This window comes from Paramormyrops kingsleyae, chromosome 18, assembly GCF_048594095.1.
Source record: "Paramormyrops kingsleyae isolate MSU_618 chromosome 18, PKINGS_0.4, whole genome shotgun sequence".
NCBI lineage: Eukaryota > Metazoa > Chordata > Actinopteri > Osteoglossiformes > Mormyridae > Paramormyrops > Paramormyrops kingsleyae.
The window spans coordinates 21,926,374-21,941,604 of NC_132814.1; the positions used below are offsets into that span (position 1 = coordinate 21,926,374).

Consider the following 15,231-nt stretch of genomic DNA (forward strand, 5'->3'; position numbering starts at 1 on the left):
CACTCCCTGACCTCACTCCCTGACCTCAATCCCTGACCTCACTCCCTTCAGGCTGGGTCCTCCCCTTTTTCTCACTGTACTGACACTGAAATATCAGTATTTTGTTTTTGCCCCCCCCATCCCCAGTCTCATTCCTAGCACCCATCCTATGTTTCATGATTCTGTTGTCCGTCCTAGCCAGGGCAGGTCTTGGAAGAGTGGTGTGTAACCCAAATGATTAGAATATAGTGCCTGTGATCAGAAGGTTACTGGTTTGAATCCCAGGGCCTGAGGACTGATCCCGCTGGGTTCCTGAGCAGGCCCCTTAACCACCCATATCAATTCAACCAGAATCATTTGCTTTCCTGAACTTTCAAACAGAAACCAATAAAAGGCGAGTTTTTTATGACGAGTTCAGATGCATATCCTCTCTACTGTTCCGTTTCGAATGAGTGATGGTGACCATCTCTGGGACAGCTGGCTGCAGACAGCCAACCATCAGCCACCAAGCATTTGCATGTGGAGATGTCACCAATCTGACCCCGCCTCTTAGATCAGATATGACACTGCCAGCTGATGCAAATGGGGACCAGGCCAGTTACTGCTCTCCCCTGACCAGCTGTGGACCAAGCTGGATACCACATGACCAAGAGGCAGCCAATGAGATCTGGCTACAATAAAACCCCCGATGTCCTGAACCTCACTTCCATGATGGTGACTTCCGTACGGTTCCTACGGAACTTATTTTCCATTCAACAACTACAATCACATGATGCAACCTTGCAGCAAAATGACATTTAATTAGTCAACTTCGGTGGCAAATTAAATCCCACTGATCCTTCATACAGCTGGATCCCTGCCAACATCAGGCAGGTTTGAATGCCATAAACAGAAAACTCTGGCAGGTCAGTTCTTGGTTATCTCTGGTCACACCCCTCCACACAACAAGGGAATGATTCATCCTGAATGCCACACAGGAATAGCATGGCTCTTTCACATAATGGAGCACGCCAATCTTCAGTCGCAGTGCAGCTCTGCACACGGTTGCTTTTTCCCAGAATGCACTTTCCCAGCAACCATTTTTATGTTGTCCTTGCTTGTTTGAACAACGTTGTGTACCTCCTGCTCCTATACCACTTACACTATTACCTGGGCATTCACTGGAAGCTCAGCCTAGCTGCACTTACGCCTCGCTGACTCCTTGACAGCCGTATGTTTGTAATGTGCTATTTGCCTCACTTGTATGTCACTTTGAACAAAAGCGTCTCCTAAATGAAATAAAATGTGAACGTTCTTCAGCATGAATAACGCAGTGGTTAAACACGGCCTCGCCCTCAGAGCCACAGCCCCTGCTGTCCAGTGAGCGTGATAAGGGACAGAGTTCAGTTTGGGATGGTGCTGGAGGCAAACATGCGTATGAGGGTGGTTCATGAAGACGAGCGCTGAAGTTCACCTCTGGAACATCACACACTGTGTGCAGACCGACAGGCTGCAGGCGTAGTGGCATTTACCCAGAAACCATGCCTCTGGTACTGAATTACCTCAGCATAGCAAGCATATTGTGAATATAACAACAACAACAACAATAATAATAATAATAATAGACCCTCCACGACCCTGAATAGGATAAGCGGTTACAGAAAATGGATGGATGAATGGATATTATTATTATTATTATTATTCATGTAATGTATTCAGGTCTTTAACTGGAAAGGAAATATATTGTATTTGTTCTAAACCGTGATATTTATTATGAGCATTTGGTCCTGAATGAGGATCAATAGGAATACCAGGAAATATGAACCAAATGTGTAAAATTCATTTAATTAATCGTTATTTTATTAGAGCATCTTGCCGCAGATCGCTTTACTGTGGTATAGCCTACAGGTCTCTCTCGCAAAAGCAGATGATCAAATTGTAGTCAAATGTTCATTTTCAATGCAAATCGGGATGATATGCGTCATTATGGGAAATGGTCAAAGGGCGATATGGAGTTTATAGTAAAGGTGTGGCCGTTCAAGAACAAACACACGGACTCCTACACCGCCGTTAAAATAACTACAACACCACTGTTATGTTATAACACTTTAATAAACCCCTACATTTCACCCTTTTATAAGTTTGGGGGTCGGGGCAATTTTACTATGAATTAAAGCCAGTTAAAAGTTAAGCAACAAGAAGGCGGGGACTTATGAAATCGTTTTGTACTCTGTGTTCCATGGCTGTACGTCAGGTTAGCTTAATTTTTAAAATGTTCACAAACACCTTGTAGTTTGTTCAGTTAGAAATATTAGACGGAGCTGTATTGCAGTTAGATCCATAAAATGAGATGCTTATAACTACAGATAAATGATCTACCGGCCGAGACAAGGATAGATAGGCGGGTCACGTGACCACCCCCAGGTGCGGGGTAAAGGTGCGCGCGGCGCTGGAGGTATGAACGGCAGAGTCTGTCCGAACCGCTGCTCTACAGCACTGATATAAGCCTTTAATTAAAGGTTTACGCTTGGATATACCCCCCTGGAAGAAGGCAGACAGCCATGTCTATCAGCCGGAAGAACTGGTCGGCTCTGTCCAGGTGAGTGTCCGTCAAGGTGAGAAGGGAAGTGAAAGTGAAACGTGGGGGTCCGACATGGGGGGGAAATACTGACCATTAATGCACTCTGAGATGATCAGCCTGATCGCAGCGGCTCTGTTTGGACCCGATTTTAATTACATTAATTATAAGGAAGCTGGTGTTTTCTAGCTGAAGAGTGAAGGTACACTAGTGTGTTTTTGCTTTCAAACCAGGAATATTACTATATATGCCCATAACTGTGAGACTTGAAAAGAGCAAGAAATTGTTAAACTAACACACTTGCGAAAGTCAATACGTCTGCTGCTATTTACTGCCTACTCAAATAATAATAATAATAATCTACAAAACATTTTTTTAACTGGAAAGGAAATATATTGCATTTGTTCAAGGCAAAATTCAGGACTCAGACTATACTTGCAGTCAGATCTGTTTGCATGATCTAAGTCAGTGGTTCCCAACCTTTTTTAACTCACGGCCCACACAGCCAAACACATATGTTTCCGCGGCCCACTGCAAAAGAATTTAAACGATCCCGCTTTTTGTGTCGGGTTAACTAAGTACTCGGAAGCAAGGCTGTTAATTGTCTTTATTGAATAAACTGGTAATTTATTTCATTATATATCAAATTATGATTTATTTGATTTTGACTAGACATTTTTTATTATATTAACAATATTACAATTTCTATTAATAATAATTGGCGGCCCCCCTGCAATACCGTCGCGGCCCACTAGGGGGCCGCGGCCCACAGGTTGAAAACCACTGATCTAAGTCATAATATACGTATCATAAATATGAATATGTATCCATCCGTAGAGGTGGGGGTACACCCTGGGCAGCACGCGGCTCCATTCTTGGGACACACGTTGACATGTATTATCGGCCAATTTAGAAACGCAAGTTCACCTAACTGCGTGTCTGTGCTTCGGGGGGATTTAAGCCCCCTCCCCCGAGCCCTGTGCCACCGTGCTACCTATGAATATAGATGAGATTTTAAAAAAAACTTACTCTTAAATTTGCCGTTTAATTATGACGTCGGTGTCAGTTTTATTATGTTGCGTAGAAAGGCTGTAGCGGCCATACTCACCCATACCGATGTGTGTTTTAATGACCGTGAAAACACCGTGCTGCAGTCAGGCCGGCTTTCAAGCATTCAGTAAGGGCATAACTTTGGGTTGAGCATTAGGGGGTTGAGGTCTCTACCCATTTAAGAGGGTCCAGGGGGTTGTATTGGCTGGTTTTGATCACTGTGGGGGGGTTTACAACCCTCCCCATAATTTACACCCATGCATTCAAGTGTCTCTGACTGTTACTCTGTGTCCTGCATTTTACAGTTTCGGTTTCCTTTAATGAAAAGTAGTGATAAGGTATAGCTGAGTATGGCGGTGAGCTTTAATAAAACGGCCTGACCCTCTGTGTGCTGGAATTGACGCTGTCCGGCCTTAATGCTGTGTTATCTATGCATCTCAGGAGAGTTGGAGCACCCTCGCAAAAGTCTAAGGTTCCGTTGTCCTCCTGCTGTTTTGCTGGCCCTTATTTGCGGTGTGGGGCTCAGCAGGATAGGATGCTGTGCCTGTGATCAGAAGGTCACTGGTTCAAATCCCTGGGTTACCAGAATGATTTTGAGATCGGGCCCTTGACAAGACTCTTAAGTCTGAGTATCTCCAGGTAGGGATGCTTTAATGTGTAGGCTTACCTGGGCCGACCACAGGGGCCAAACTAACCTTGTATCCCCCCCCCCCCCCCCCCCCCGTCAACAACCTTCACTAGCATCGGCAGCTGTCCTCGAGATATAATTTAGGTACAGTGTCACCTCACATATACTAATATTCTACATATAATCTCAATTAATATTTTAAGTAACCACAGAAATATCAGTTACTCTACACATAACTGATCATCGTGCCCCGTTCTGGCCCATTCACACCCCCCTTCCCGTAATAACGTAGCTGCCTCGTGTTTGGGTTTGGGGCGTGGCCCAGCTAGCCAGGCTATGCTAAGCTAAAAACAACAAAGGTGAGAATGCAGCCATGGTAACACAGAGAGCCCTGTGGCCTGCAGTCTGACCCGCCAGTGGACAGTGGAGGATGAGGAGGAGGTGGAGCGTGAGCGACGGAGGAAGAACCGGAGCCATAGCAATGCGACGGACCCCGACGATGACCCCACGGAGGACTCTGCTCCAACGGCGGTGGGCAGGTGAGGTCGGCCTGGTCCGATTTCACGCGGGAATTGCTCGTGAAGCAGCACAAGGAGTGTCACAAGAAGTATGCCGTGTGCGTTCAATGTCGGTGATTTTTACAGACATCATCTAAGGATGAGAGTGTGGCGCTTATCAATGTAACTTTACCTGATAGTTCATCACAGGAATTAGTATAAGGACACGTAGTAACTTGTAGTGGCTGAGTGTGCCCGCTTGTAAATGCAGGGCCGGATTAAGTGTTCTAAGTGCCAATGGGCAGCAGCACACGTGACGTCACATCAGAAGGAAGCGGAGCTGATTGGTGGTTCACAAAATACAGAAATGCATCTAACATACGAAGATCGTTATACATATTACACAGGCTTTTCAGTGAGCACCTTATTAACAGAACAATATGCAATCATATTAAATATATCAGATATTACATTGCGTTATTTTGTTATGAGACATTTGTGAATGTGACCGGGGGGGTTGGGCTTATGGGGGTTTCGCCCTGCTTGATGCCTACTGAGGACGTGGTGCCCCTGGGCACTGCCCAAATGCCCATATGGTTAATCCAGGCCAGTGTACATGCATGTTTATATGTTTGCGTACACATGGATATTTCTACATGTGCGTGTCATCTTCATGCCCTGGTCATGCGGGTGCGTGTGCGGGTGCAGGTGCGTGTGCGGGCCGACTCCGTGATGTACGTGTCCACGTGACCTTGCATGCAGCACCCAGGACGGCCAGGATGCAGCGGATCAGGCTCAGGTGGACTTCATGGAGATGCTGCAGGTTCGAGACCAGCGGCGGAGGAAGCGGCAGGAGGAGGTGCTGAGGCAGCAGCGCCTGCAGGAGGCCGGACAGGACGAGGTCACTCAGGCCAGCTGGCAGGAGGCCCGAGTGGGCGGGGAGATGTCAGAAAGGGTTCAGAGCCAAGAAACAGCCCCAGTGGACATCTCTGCTGACAGCACCGTGAAGAATCAGGTCAGTGATATGCATGTGGTCGGCGTGGAGGCAACTTTAATCTATAATAATGTGTTTTACTGATGGAACCCTTCGAATTGTTCTGGGGGCTGAAACGTTCCTCTTGGGTTTTGTCCAGCGCTGCTGGTTCTCCTCTTTGCGGGAAAAAAGCCCCCCTGTGCCAGACGTGTTTATGCTGCACTCGCTTGTTACCCCACACTGAGTGAGGCCGTCAATCATTAACAAAGATGGCCATTAACTGAATGGGGCTGTGGGGGGGGGGGGGGGGGGTGCATGTTAAGTCTTAGATTGAGTCATTGTTGTTGCCTGTTTTCTTTGATGCTCTTTTTTTGTTACAGGGAGGGAATAAAAAACTGGATGCGGAGCCGGGAACCCCAAAAGAATCCTCACGCAAGTTTGTGAGGTGACTGCAAACACCTGCAATCTGACACACATACACATGCAGGTGTTTATGCACGTTAGTGAGATTAACTCATAAATGCCAGCTATTGGGTACTTGTAGGACAGTTAATATGTGCGATATACTGGGTACCACATTTGGGTACCAAATCTGACATATGAGAAAGAGAACTGCTTGGCCCAGAACTGACATATCCTAATGTTTTGTATCCTTCAGCTCTCTCTCCATATCCTTTGATAAGGGCCCCACATCGCCCCCTGGTGGAAGCAGCCTGAGTTCTCCCATGAGTCCAACCGGCTTCTTCAGGGCAGTGTCCCCAGACCAACCTTCTACCACTGTCAGGAAGAATGGAGATGCACAGGTGAACTTCTGTGACCGCAAAGTCTCCTCACCCAGTGGTGTCTGGGTCAGAGCTCTCATTTTGGCCCATTCTCAGGAAACGTGTGCACATCATCCTACTTCTTGAAACGTGATTGCTCTTTGAGAACTTAGACTGTGTGAAATAGTACAGAAAGATTCTTAATATATCATATTACAGGGTATCTATGTAATCCAAATAACCAATAAAACTGTAGGCTCTATCTTATTACCCAGCATGATTAATCTACACAGCACCCATGGTTGTGCCCATATGTGATTTGCTGATAATATTGTTGCTTCAACTGAGGAAAGGTTCAGCATAAACCCAAGCAAAGAGCCAGACTTCATGTTTGACTTGAGTTGTGTGTGATTTGCACAGGAGTGTGAGAATGACTCTCCATCAAAAGGTGTCACCAGCCCAAGGGGAAAGGAGCAGAATCCATTCAAGAGGCAGAACTACCGGGCCTGGTCCTTCAGGGTAACTCTGTGGGCAAAGCAGCACTACACACTATAGAAGGACACATCCCTGCATCATCCATGTCACAGTTACATTATTAACAGTGACAATTACACATCACAGTCATTGCTACTTCTGTTACACTGGTGGTACCTGATTCCAAGCCCTTTTACTTTGAAGGTGATGAGAAAAAAAGAAGAGAAAGAGAAAAGTCTTCCTTTTCAGAGAAGGTAAGAAAGATTTTTTTCTGAACATGAGCTTCTGGACATGAGTACTTGGAAAGTAACAATGTGTTCAAATTCTGAAAATGTGATCAATATACTTTATGAATATTCAGAATCTACTGAACACATGTACACAGTTTTGGTGGTAGAATTGTTATACATCTGGAATATGGGGCATATGATTCATTCACAGGTCTTCTAAGATGACTGTCCTTCTGGTTCAGTTGGGATGTATGACCGTCACTCAGGTCCAGTTTGGATATATGACCGTCACTCAGGTCCGGTTGGGATGTATGACCGTCACTCAGGTCTGGTTAGGATGTAAGACCGTCCCTCTGGTCCGGTTGGGATGTATGACTGTCACTCAGGTCCAGTTTGGATATATGACCGTCACTCAGGTCCAGTTTGGATATATGACCGTCACTCAGGTCTGGTTGGGATGTATGACCGTCACTCAGGTCAAGTTGGGATATATGACCGTCCCTCAGGTCCGGTTGGGATGTATGACCGTCACTCAGGTCCAGTTGGGATGTATGACCGTCCCTCTGGTCCGGTTGGGATGTATGACCGTCACTCAGGTCCAGTTGGGATGTATGACCGTCACTCAGGTCCAGTTGGGATATATGACCGTCCCTCAGGTCCAGTTGGGATGTATGACCGTCACTCAGGTCCAGTTGGGATATATGACCGTCCCTCAGGTCCGGTTGGGATGTATGACCATTCTTCTGGTCCGGTTGGGATGTATGACCATTCTCCATATCCTGTTGGGTTTTGTGACCAGTCGTACCTGTCCTTCAGAATCTGTAATCCCCTCTGCCTGCTGTTCTTCTTTTAACAGTGCAAGTTTCAGAATTTCTTCTAATAACATTGAAGCTGCCAAGGTAAGATGACTGAGTGTCCATGGTTTAGTTTTCATAAACTGGCACCTAGAGCATGCAACTGTACTCACTTTTTTGCCGATTTCAAAGGAATGTGCTCATCACAATGATTTGATCTGTACCACCCTCATGTGGCTGATGTAAGGATGTCCAATCACTCATGCTGACTGTTTCTGCAGGCCCCAAATGATGAAGAGGATAAGCAATCGCCGTTTCTAAGGAAGTGAGTTGCAGAAGCTGTACAGCACTTATTGTATATGTAGAAAAGTTTTGCTCATCCTTGGTCATCATATAGCCAGTGATACCTCATAAGTCAGAGATAGATGTTGTCACAAAAAGGCAGGTTGAGGAATCTGGTGAGTTGCCTTATGAGAGACTCTAAGTCTGCTATGTGAGACACTAACTGAGCTACAGTCCTGACAGCTCAAGGCAGAGACGCTAACTGTGCTACGCTCCTCACAGCTCAAGGCAGAGATGCTAACTGTGCTACGCTCCTCACAGCTCAAGGCAGAGATGCTAACTGTGCTACGCTCCTCACAGCTCAAGGCAGAGATGCTAACTGTGCTACGCTCCTCACAGCTCAAGGCAGAGATGCTAAATGTGCTACGCTCCTCACAGCTCAAGGCAGTGGTGCTAACTGTGCTACGCTCCTCACAGCTCAAGGCAGAGACGCTAACTGTGCTACGCTCCTCACAGCTCAAGGCAGAGATGCTAACTGTGCTACGCTCCTCACAGCTCAAGGCAGAGATGCTAACTGTGCTACGCTCCTCACAGCTCAAGACAGAGGATCTCCTCCCGCAGCATTCAGGAAACCATGGAGAAGCTGGCATTGGCTGCACAGGTGAGTACGCTCCAGTAGCGGCATTAGGGGACCCAGTCTGAGTGATGACCAAATGAAGCTTCATTAACTATTTGCTCCACTAGATGGTGCTCTCCGTCTCCTTTGCTCCACGCTTTGAGCCCTTTTTCTGAACAGAGAGCACCATTTAATGGGGCAGAAAATACGGCGAATTGCTCAGGAAACTTAATTTGGGCATAATTAGGGGGATGACTTTTCGCAATCACTGTGAGGCTCTCTGTGACAACTTCGCGCGTAATAACTGATCAATAATTAGTTGAGTCAAACAGAACCTGCACGTCGGGCCTAGATGGGTCAGAAAACAGAAACATCTCTTAAGCTCTAAGACCAAAGCTCTCAAATACCTGTTGCATAACTGCGAGTTCCAGCATAACACTATGATCATTTCCCAGCAATTTGTGCACCTCCTGAAATATATTATAGAGAGTCTCGAATAAGCCTTTCTGAATAGCGTTTCTAACCACTGACGTGGTGCTTTGATGGCATTGGTGTTTGCAAGCCTTTCTGCTTACCCAACATGAAACCAATGCAGTTATATGCAGTTGTATGCAGTTAGTCACACAGTGCCCGCCCAGCTGACTCCGCATGAACCTGTCTCCAGAAATCAGAGAAGATCAGATCCCCCACGGCCACGCAGCAGAGCCCGTACTCATCAGACGAGGTGTCGAGGAAGCGTGAGATCTTTGAGAAGGAGCAACAGGAGAGGGCCGAGCCAGATAGGGGCACCCAGGTAAACCGGGATGATGTATGCTAACATTTTACAACAATGATGATTGCTAGCATTTTTGGGTTTTGAAACGCACTGTATAAATTTAAGGTAGTACAATTATTTTTATGTCGCACAACAACGTTTGTCTTGATAGCATCAGGCGTTAGCGCTACTGAAGTTCTCATCTGATGTGGACAACAGTGCCCTCTAGTGTCAATAAATACAGAATAAGTGGCTGAAAGATGGATGAATGGTCGCAGTAGTACATTCATTCCTCTAGGTGTCAGTGCTGTATTTATTATTCTAGTTGTAGAGAATGTAGACCATGAGGAGTGCAAAAGAGTTCAAGGGTCAGACAAACTACAAACAGCAACGTTACAAGCTGTGCATTAAACACCTTGATTTATACCTGCCTAGAACAGAAGGTTTGGTTTAAAACTGAAGGATTAGAAGGTGTTTAAATGTAACATTCCATTATCCCACCAAGTAATAACAAAGTGGAACCAGGTGGGCTTATTTATGCTCCCACTACAGTCATGAACCAGGGCCGCAGTGTTGACTTTGATGTTATATTTCTAGGGCTAGCTGCCGAAAACGATTAGTGGCTACGATGCTAAATGATGTCATCTTCCAAGAACAGCAACAAATAATGTTCATTAACCAGATGCTAAATTTAATGAGGCCGTTCCTGTGCCGGTGCCTGAAATGAGAAAGCATGTTTTTGATTTATAGATGACCGGTTAGCTACACAGATACAGGGTCGCCAACTCTCACGCATCTGTCGTGACGCTCACACTTTGTGACTCTCACACTCACGCCATAAATCTTACAGCAAGCCTGTATTATTCCATTATAAACCTAAAATTAAGTACATCAAAAGCATTGGGGTAGTTTGCAAACCCTACAGACTATTTACAGGTAATAAATCTGTTGCATGCATTTAAATGAATATTCAAGATTCAAGATTCTGTATTTGTCACATGTAGTTATAGCTGGTACAACATACAGTGAAATGTGTTTCCCTGGCTGAAAAAAGTACTCTCCGACTGTGCTAGACATACCAAAAAATGAGAGGTAAGCTCCATGCAGACTTGTCTCGAATTAAAAATCTCACACCAGCCAGCTGACCAAAGCTGATAAACCGGGAGATGACGGTATTGGATTGCAAGCATCCTCTTTTGAGATTGTCGCCCATGTGTCACACTGGGAAAATCCCCACCAGAACGAAGACAAATGAAAGAATGTGTGTGCAGATCCTACAAAGTGTACACACCTCAGCTATGGTCTGACTCAGCATGTAACGGAGCATGAAGACAGTGCGTTTGAAGCGGATCCCCAACCGTGCCAGCGGCATGTACAGTACATGAATCAATTCTGGAAAAGTCATGGGCGGTATATGGAAAATCCTGCCCTTGCTAGCACGCTGATGTTATTCAGCTGGATTGTATGGGAAAAGGTGTCATTTCTCAGCCTTACCTGTCACTGAATCATCTGTTTACTTTGGTAGTAAGACACAGCCTATTGTTTGGGAAATTGTCCTGGAACAAAATGACAGCAGATATCCATCTGTATCAAACGGTATCGTAACACTGTCTCTTCTGTCAGGGAACTTGATTAATCTTATTCGTAAAATGCTCCACAGCCAATTTCAGCACTCAGACGTTGCCCCGGCCGTGATGAATGATCGATCACGTTCGCGTGTTTAGGCTGTAGTTTGTTCTCCCCAAGGTCACAGCCACGCAGAAGGTCATCCGGATCGGCACCTTGATCAGCTTGCCCCATCGTGCCATTTTCACCTGTTGGGGGACAAAATTGCCCGGACTGCCAGATAATTTTCATTTTGGCCCCGCTGAACAGTCTGGCCCCTCCCAGTCTAAGACCAGCTCTGTTACAAGGACTAATGACTCTGCATTAATAATTCCAAAAACTCCAAAAAATAAAATCTGTTTATTACTGCACATCCTGCTCTTCCAGTTCCATTGGGAATCTGCACAATCTTTCTACTTCAGTTAGTTGGCTATTTCTTATGTCTGTGTCTTATTGTATTATATTTATATGTCTCAACATTCATATTATATTCGTTACTTTTCATTCTGACAAACAGGATCGATATTTCCTCTCAGTGTCTGACCCATGGGTCATGTAGCTGAAGATGACAGTATAGCTGCTTTGACCTTTGACCTGACGTTGGTTTCCGCAGCACCGGTTTAACGTGACAGTGGCCAGCAAGCGGCAGCTCTGGCAGAGGAGGGAGGAGGAGGCGCAGAACGGCAAGGCTCAGGATCCAAGACGCCCGCAGGTGTGCCCACCGCACCCTCCACTCAGACCCTTTGCGGGTTAAAGTTCCACATGCTCAAGCTGCTTTGCAAACCGGCAGAACTATGGAGAAGTTGTGGGTAACCCCCCCCCCCCTCCCCGGAATTTTTCAGGGGTGCTGGATGGGCGGCTGACCCTGTACTCCGACCCCCAGCTTCACTCTCACCTCTTATATGTGCGTGTATGACTTTAAAAAGCAGAGCATGATGGGATGTGTGAAAACTATCAGGTTCCAATGTATCTGTTTTCTGCCTGTACAAATGGCAAATAGCACTTTATTCATAAGGGGGGGGGGGGGGTTCTGAGGTTAAAAAAAGGTTAGGAAACCCCATTATAGTTAACAATGTCATGTCAAACCGTGAGAGACCTTCCTTTGTGCCCTTCCCTGAATCATAGATCTCTATCAGCAGTTTGCATTCTGGGTAAGAACAGACTTAAAATATAAAAATTAATTGTTAAAAATGAAAGTGAACAGTGTCAGAAGCCATCACAGGCGCTCTGCTTGCAGGGACCTGAGACAGTGTTTAAAAACAGACGTTGCATAAGGGCAGCTGTGTGACTCACGGCTGGGTAATGTGAACCTGAGAAGGGTGTGGTGCGGGCTGGGCGTGTTTCGGTCACGTCTCGCCATCTTCACGGCGGTGGGGGTCCTTGATGTTGCTGCCATACCTGTCCTGGGTGTGCAGAAATCCCAGTGTTTGTGCTGAAATCCGTGTGTTTTTTCCTGTTACAGTCCTGAGGAGACAATAATGAAACCAGATGCCACGCTTGGGACGACGAGACGTCTGACTTTTATTCTGTGTTATTTTTCTTATATCTGTATCAGGATAATATTAATAATTAACCTGTGAAATCTTGCAGCAATTGATGAAATTTTTGAATTAGCTAGTTGGATGATATAATTTACAGGGATATTTTGACCAGTCGCCATTCCTCCAATATAAATACATGCTAACAGATTCAAAGATTCTTCACAATGGGCGAGAACTAATAAAATATTTTTTCTGTATATGTTTTGGCTTCAGTTCCAGTGTCTGGTGAAAATTACTTCGGTATCATTGCATGTGGAAAAGTGAATTGGTGCTGCATTCTGTTTTTATGTAATTGTCTGGCATTTAATAGGTTATATGGGCCTGCAGTTGAAATACTTCTTGGTTCCTGCGTGCAGCAGCGATTTTAGCCACCATCCGAACCACGTGTTTGTGTAAGACCCCCAATCACTACACTAAATATTAAGTGAACATGGAGATGCTGAAGCAGCATGTTCTGCTAACCAGCTAGCTAGCTGTGGTCTTCCAATACATCTCCCCCTGCTGGCATGGTCATGAGGGTGAGCATGTAAGTGAGGTGATCAAAGATCAGAGGAGAGTGATAAAGGTACTGATAGATGTCCTGTGCTGTGTCAGTACTGCCCCACTCTGGCGAGGGGGCAATCAACGACTCACTGGAGTCTAGGACAAAGAGGTACTGATAGATGTACTGTGCTGTGTCAGTACTGCCCCACTCTGGCGAGGGGGCAATCAACGACTCACTGGAGTCTAGGACAAAGAGGTACTGATAGATGTCCTGTGCTGTGTCAGTACTGCCCCACTCTGGCGAGGGGGCAATCAACGACTCACTGGAGTCTAGGACAAAGAGGTACTGATAGATGTCCTGTGCTGTGTCAGTACTGCCCCACTCTGGCGAGGGGGCAATCAACGACTCACTGGAGTCTAGGACAAAGAGGTACTGATAGATGTCCTGTGCTGTGTCAGTACTGCCCCACTCTGGCGAGGGGGCAATCGGCGACTCACTGGAGTCTAGGACAAAGAGGTACTGATAGATGTCCTGTGCTGTGTCAGTACTGCCCCACTCTGGCGAGGGGGCAATCGGCGACTCACTGGAGTCTAGGACAAAGAGGTACTGATAGATGTCCTGTGCTGTGTCAGTACTGCCCCGTACTTGCAGATAATATCCCCTGACCCCTGTGGTCCCGCCCCCTTTTTTCAAACTGAAGGGCCTTTTTTGGGAACAGATATACAAGGCTACACAATCAAACTGCTGGGGTTAAAAATAAACACAAAAGAAGCACTCTGCCCCCCCCCCCCAATCTCTGCACTGTTGTCATGGCTGGTTCGGCTCTCCCTGCCCGGTGCGATCAAGGCGGTCACGTGACCTCTGGCCAATTTAAAGGCTTCGAGGGGAAGACGGACTCCACACACTGGTTCCACTGGTTTTTCGTGACGTGACCCCTTCACCCACACAGGTAGGACCGAGTACTCAAGTGCTCATTTTAAATAAGGAGGAAAAAGTTGAAACTACTTGGGAGGAAAACCTCAATTTGACTAGGAAATTACCGTAATAATGTTTAGTACTACAGCGCAAAACCTAACTGGGAATCACATTATCATAAACCACATCTGGACACGAATGGATTTATAAAGCACACTGTTAATATTTGTAATTAGTTTTTTAATGAATTTGGAGCTGCTACAGGATGAGCATTGTGAAAACGGGACACTTGGCAAAACGGGACATATTATGGGATATATTAACTTTGCAGTTAATATATGTGTTTGGTAATAGTTTATTTTGTCTTCTATATACTGTAGGGTTCAATATATAGCATTAATGTATTTAGAATGGTATCAAGTTGAGATTCAAGACATGGAGATGATTTTTCCATCAAAGCAATTTTTCAGAAAGTGTCCCATTTTAACAATATTCACCCTATTACAGTAAACAGTCCGTTACCAGTTATTAGCCTTATCAATATTATAACCGATTTGGTAGAAAATAACTATAGGCTAAATTATCATATATTTAATGTAAATAATCGCATTCATATTACTGAATAAATAATAAATTCATGATAATGGTTACTTGACGGTAGAGACTAACATATCAAACGCAGAAACAATGCATCAGAAAAGTTATTACTGCCAAACTCATCCAAAACCCGTTTTTTGTCTCGCAAATTTCAGGGACCGGAACTTAAACATGTCCGATAACGAGGAAGTGGAAGAATACGAGTAAGTGTTTGTCCTCAGGACCAAATAACCTACTGAATATCTACTCAGTGATCAAAAGAGTGCATGAGCCAGATTTCATTAGCAATAATGACATCTTATATAACGGCAAGTTCAGGAAAATACATTTTACTTGTTTATTCCGTTTATTTCAGTACAAATGCACATCTTAAATGCTTTATTGTTTTATTCATTATTGTTCTCTTTTCAGGGAACAGGGTGGTAAGTAATGAAATCACTGTTATATGCGTATATATAATACAATTTAAAAATCATTTATAACAAAACACTGCA

General features: G+C 45.2%; 1 protein-coding gene and 1 long non-coding RNA gene across 2 annotated transcripts; both read left to right on the forward strand.

The window, feature by feature from the left end:
- The first annotated feature begins 2,217 nt into the window (after positions 1-2,217).
- lad1 (ladinin) lies at positions 2,218-12,938 on the forward strand. Its single transcript, XM_023834077.2, has 13 exons — positions 2,218-2,557; positions 4,619-4,753; positions 5,474-5,726; positions 6,065-6,129; positions 6,343-6,487; positions 6,866-6,964; positions 7,124-7,173; positions 8,006-8,048; positions 8,225-8,268; positions 8,820-8,886; positions 9,506-9,634; positions 11,814-11,912; positions 12,663-12,938. The coding sequence occupies exons 1-13, from the start codon at positions 2,520-2,522 to the stop codon at positions 12,666-12,668; spliced, it is 1,173 nt and encodes a 390-aa protein (XP_023689845.2). The 5' UTR covers positions 2,218-2,519; the 3' UTR covers positions 12,669-12,938.
- Positions 12,939-14,037: 1,099 nt separating this feature from the next.
- Positions 14,038-14,935, forward strand: LOC140579745 (uncharacterized). Its single transcript, XR_011983620.1, has 2 exons — positions 14,038-14,174; positions 14,893-14,935. It is a non-coding gene; the product is annotated as an uncharacterized lncRNA (long non-coding RNA).
- The last annotated feature ends 296 nt before the right edge of the window (positions 14,936-15,231 follow it).

What these genes read in the sequence shown, in the direction of transcription:
- lad1 (XM_023834077.2), top strand. Translation starts at nt 2,520, where the DNA reads ATGTCTATCAGCCGGAAGAACTGGTCGGCTCTGTCCAG. An exon ending in ACAGCACCGTGAAGAATCAG is followed by an intron (nt 5,727 to 6,064) that starts GTCAGTGATATG and finishes TTTTTGTTACAG; the next exon opens with GGAGGGAATAAAAAACTGGA. An exon ending in CAATCGCCGTTTCTAAGGAA is followed by an intron (nt 8,269 to 8,819) that starts GTGAGTTGCAGA and finishes CGCTCCTCACAG; the next exon opens with CTCAAGACAGAGGATCTCCT.